General features: G+C 33.8%; 1 protein-coding gene across 6 annotated transcripts; it reads right to left on the reverse strand.

Moving 5' to 3' along the window:
• Window positions 1-207: 207 nt before the first annotated feature.
• Window positions 208-4572, reverse strand: LOC130459092 (uncharacterized). Of its 6 annotated transcripts, none has more exons than XM_056828388.1 (5): window positions 4267-4572; window positions 3940-4012; window positions 2134-2184; window positions 1852-1889; window positions 208-598 (listed from the first exon to the last, which is right to left on the reverse strand). In XM_056828388.1, exons 2-5 carry the CDS (start codon window positions 3965-3967, stop codon window positions 398-400), a joined length of 318 nt encoding a protein of 105 aa, XP_056684366.1. In that variant the 5' UTR covers window positions 3968-4012; window positions 4267-4572; the 3' UTR covers window positions 208-397. The 6 variants fall into 6 exon arrangements, with proteins under 6 accessions (XP_056684366.1, XP_056684365.1, XP_056684364.1 ...); XM_056828387.1 differs by having other exon boundaries at window positions 3940-4090; window positions 4267-4569; XM_056828386.1 differs by lacking the exon at window positions 1852-1889.
• Window positions 4573-5256: the final 684 nt, after the last annotated feature.

The raw sequence follows: 5256 nt of genomic DNA on the forward strand, positions 1-5256 counted from the left end.
TAATAGTTTTTGCGGGTTTACCAACAATTTTTGCGCGAATCATGTTTTGACACTATATAGCGTCGAGAAATTAATATTATTTTTTTAATCGTTCATTTTATCCCAAAGCAAAATCAACCTGAAACTAATTAATTAAAACCAAACCAAACATATGCAATTAACTACCTTTAAAATTATAAATGACAAGATTATATATTAATCTATATATATATATAATAATACGTATTAGCTCGCTCCAAATCCTCATATCATATCATCAAATTAAGTTTACACATGTCCAAACTATTAAATTAGCTAGCTATATATCTCTAAAACACAAATTTAATACCAAAAGGTATGAACAAAAGTATCTAAACAACGAAACAGCAGAAAAAGTTAGAGGAGTACAGACCACTCCCTAACAACCAAACACAACAAACGCAATAAAAGGGTACGCAACATAAGATTGCACACAGCAGCAATCGAACACCACACTCCCTGTAGACCTGACTGCAACACCTGGACTCCCTGCAGAATAGCCTGCACACATCAGGAGCACAACCCACACCCTGCAACAGCAAGAAGCAGCACCTGTGCAGCTGAAAACAACACCAAACACCTGCAGAAACAGCATTGCAGCAATAAACAAAGAAAAATTATTGGGGTTTCAAAGAAAAAGCAGAGGATAAAGTAGTTCTGGAAGTGAAACATGGTAGTTATTGGGGTTGCACAAATCTCAAACTTACAACTACACGAGAATAGAAAGAAAAGTTCGTCATATCTGCTGCCGATCTGAAGAAGTCGGAGAAAAAGTATCTCCTTTCGATAAATTCAAACTAGAATACCATACTCAAGAAAACACATGAACATGAAAATAATGAGCTTAAAATGGGAAAAAGTCCATTCAATACAGTTCAAATTTAATCAATCAAAAGGCAACATTTCTGGTTAAGACGGTCAATTCTAAACTTGCACATACATTTCACTAATAAACAAAGAAAAATTAATTGAAAAGTACCCAAAAAAGGGTTGAACAAAAAACAAAAACATAGAAAAATTACATGCTTGGCAGCGTTAACAAAAGAAAAACTAGTAATTTTGGGTTCATGAGCAAAATTGGCAGTAGCATCCGGCTGCTGCTGCAGTTGACCTTGTTACAATATAGTACTCTACAGCAGTACAACATACATGATAGAACATATTTTTTTTACGGATTTTGAAAGAAACACTAAGGTCAAAGTTTAGTCCATTTTCTCAAGTGTTCAAGTGAGATAGGCTCAAAGTCTAGTGATAGATTCGCTCCTAGTTATCCCACCTAACATCAAAGGAAACTGAAGGAAGCAGACACAACATGCAAATAAAATATGACAGTGATCTCTGTTACAGAGTTCACAAAATACATATCAAAGTAATTAGTTATACTCTATTTGCTTACAGTGTCCTGCCTAGTAAAGGAAACAATTGGAAGCTCACTGAAGACAATTGCAGATTTGCAGCATTTCTAAAGAAATAAAATTCGAGAAATGAAGTAGCTTAATTTATAAAAGCAACTAAATGTAAGAATATACCTACAAGTAAAGAAAAGAGGTACTCTAACATAATTGTGAAAACATTAACTAATCAAATGCAATCAAAAGTCTTGACTTGTTTACTAATTGTATTCTTCTTGAAATTTAGTTTCGGGAAGTATTATGTTTTGGGTCCTAAATTTTGAAACAGTAAAACCTGAATCTAATCTAATTTACAATACTCCTTCTTTACAAAGTTAAATTTCAATCCTACTCAATTTGACTATGAAATTTCCCTGAGCAAGAAATTTAACCAAATATACTAATCTAAAACAAAAACAGAGAAGGGGGAAAATTAAGTTACCAGCGACATAGTAGAATCAGATGAAAAATTGTAGGTACCTAAATAGGAGTAAATGTAAGAGAAATTAGCAGACTGTGCAAATAAATAAAGTTAAGGGCAAAGAAATTTCCCAAATGATCCGAATTGAAAATATAAACAACGACTTTTAAGAGGTAATTCACAAGTGTGAATAATTTCCTAAATGTTACGAATCATAAACAAAATATATTAAAAGCTGCAATTTCAGAGAATAATTGAAAGAATACAAAAGAGAAAGAGAGCTTGAGAGGGGCGAAAATCAACCTGTAATTGGCGAGAAAGTTGGTGGCCAAACTTGTGAATCCTTGAACAGACCTGGAGATGGGGGTGACGAATGTTAGATCCGAAGGAAGTGAGAGTTCAATGTCAAACGAAAACACAGTTCAATGGCAAAAAATTATGATAAAAGAAAGAAAACCTAAAACATACACAAATCAAAATTTTAATTATCCATACCAAATAACAACTAAACAAATGAGAGAAGAAACTTGAAAAATAACCGATTGCTAACGGGATTTGAATCAAGAACTTCAATAACAAGACCTGAAAATAAATTCGATTCGACATATATAATTAACAAAAACAAACCCTATAAATTGAGAACTTCAGATGAAAGATAAAAACTTGAAGATACTTCATACATTATTCGAGCAAGAAATTAACTCTCAGATCCTGAAAATTAGAAGAAAAATAATGAGAACTGATTTAAGGGTTGGGATGATTTGAGAACTGATGAGAGAGAAGGTTTAATGCGGCTGTGGAAACGAGGGGCGTTCTTTTCCCCCAAAAGTTGTAGTCACGAACGGTTCAGGTCACGTGTGGAGCACATGGGGAATTGTCGACGCTGTTATAAGTAGACAAATTGTTTCAACGATATAAACCGTCGACAAAACACGCGGACTGCTTTTCCTTCCAAGCGGTTTCCCACAGCGTCAACCCCATCGCGTCGAGAAAGCACGCATTTTGTAGTAGTGTTGTATTATAAAGGAATTCAACTCAATAACTTACCAAATCCATTTACACCAACATATGGTACCATCAATTGAATCGAAGATCTCTCCTAATACATTTGTATAAAACTACAAGAAATGCAATGAAAGCTCAGTATAACACTTAATTAACCAAATCAGATAAATTCTTTCCAGTGTAGGATTACGTGCCTCGAGCCACAACCATATCAAAAATTCTACATAACATTACATACAGAAGATCTTTGAGCTTATTTGTTGGTTTATGTTTAAAGTATATGTAAAGCCATGTTAATAATCTCCTATGATATGCTTACTGTTGTTTAATCACATGTCTCTTTAACTTTACTTCAAAAAATTATTTCCCTTCACAAAATTCGATAATATGTATGCTTTTGTTAAAGGTGGTAATACAACGATATCAACATACAAGAAAAGTAGCACACTGCAACATCATAACAAATAGATCAAACAACCCTCGCAAAACCAGAAGATTTTATCAGAGACCTGGACAGGAGGCATTCCCTAGAAAATTGTGTCTCTCTGTGATTTCATATTTTCATCTGCCATCCATGTTTTCTGACCAGATTTTAAATACACTAATTGCGAAATATTAGATAATAATCCATCAGAATAACTAACACTTTTAAATTAGAAGATGCATATACAAGTTAATCTAAAGATCAGAACCCAACTCAATCAATTACCCCAAGCACATCACTTGCTGAAACACATGCGGAGAAAGTGCACTCAGTTGTAAAGGACTAATAGCCTTGTTCAATAAAAACTATGAATGTTTAAGCGCCTTAAACAGAGTTATAAAGGGAAGGATAAACTTATCGGACAAAACGAATTTTCTAAATTCCTGGAGAATTCATTAAAAAAATAATTTATTCAAACTCAATCTACAGGAATATAAGAATTCTACAATAAGAACCACTATGTCTCTAGGCATAATGTACTTCACATACTAATCAAAAGCAGAAATATTGCTGGAGTAATACTCATTATCCTATAACATATAAAATAATTCAAACTCTCAACAATTACTCATACAATTGGAGGAAAAAAATCAGATCTTGAATGAAGAGAAAATTAGTACCTGAAATGAGATAAAACTCTGATTCCATAGAAGGAGAGATCTGTTATGAACCTATATAGTTGTTCATAATCTCCTGATTGAAGTTCAAATGCCGAATTTCATCAATTTAACATCGACCCCATAAAGAGAAGTTTTAGGGCAATTTATAAACCTAAATTCATATGAAAAAACGGAATAAAATTTATCGAAATCAATAATTGATATTCGTTGAGTTGCCAATTCACCAAAACAGAAAAGCAAATCCCTAATTGCACAAATTTAAACCCAAAATATGAAAGAAGGAATTTCAAATTAAAGATTGTTCACGGATAAATTAAAATTACTTACCAAACACAAGACCTAAAATTGCAAAATCCACCCAGATGGTCGAACAAGGTCTGCAATCTGAGAGAAGTTAGAAGTTTTATAACATTGGAGAGGACATAGGTGTAGCGGGATTGAGTAAGAGTGACACAAATCACAAGGGAAAACAAATTTGCAGGGGAAGAAATTTGCATCTCCATTGAGAAATGGCGGATTTTCTCAGCAGTACGGGTGAATGAAGGAGATGAAGGCGGTGAGGTGAGAAGTTGAAAACCGGAACGAGTGTTAGGGTTTACCTGAGCAGTTTTCCCTTCTTCCCAAAAAAAATGAATCACGTGTTATAACCGTGCTATCTCGACACTGTACTCAGTCGAGGAATTGAATAGACGTTAAACACCGTCGAGAAATAACGCGGACCATGAGGTTGTCTACATCGCTGGTAACCAGCGAAATAAGCACCCCATACCCACTTTAAAAAATAAAAAAAATTGGAAACATGGCCCACCTTCAAATAAATGTGTAAAAGGGTTGTGAACTTGTTATATACTGTCATTTCTAATATAAATATTGTCATTGTTATATATATACTGTCATTGTTGTATTAAAATACTGTCACAATCACCCAAAAAAAGGAAATTATGTATACAACTGTAATGAAATATAAAAAGTAAAGAGACCATTTAAATGAATGGATAAAAGTGTTGCGTATTAAATGAATGGGTAAAAGTATGTATACAAGTGTTATATAAGTTTTGTCATCGTTTGCATAAATACTGTCATTGTTATATTAAAATACTGTCATTGTTGTACTAATTACTGTCATTTTTGCTCATATGTAGTACTTTGTTTGACTTTTCAACTCATGAAATGAAATTACCATTTTACCCCGGGTATGGAGTAATTGTGCCGCTGGTTACCAGCGATGTAGCCTCCCTCCGCGGACCATCTCCACTATGCTGACGGTAATCCGCATCGTCGAGGTAATGTCGTCGAGAATTAAGGCCTTTTGTAGTA

Source organism: Spinacia oleracea, chromosome 5, assembly GCF_020520425.1.
Source record: "Spinacia oleracea cultivar Varoflay chromosome 5, BTI_SOV_V1, whole genome shotgun sequence".
Taxonomy (NCBI): Eukaryota; Viridiplantae; Streptophyta; class Magnoliopsida; order Caryophyllales; family Amaranthaceae; genus Spinacia; species Spinacia oleracea.

Bases quoted from the DNA above. Each gene is read 5' to 3' on its own strand.
- LOC130459092 (XM_056828384.1), bottom strand. From the start codon at position 2,436: ATGTCGAATCGAATTTATTTTCAGGTCTTGTTATTGAAGTTCTTGATT. The intron at 2,185-2,325 runs GTATGGATAATT...CCCCATCTCCAG, and splicing joins ATTTGTTTAGTTGTTATTTG to GTCTGTTCAAGGATTCACAA. The intron at 599-2,133 runs GTTGATTTTCGC...CTGTTTCTGCAG, and splicing joins AACTTTCTCGCCAATTACAG to GTGTTTGGTGTTGTTTTCAG.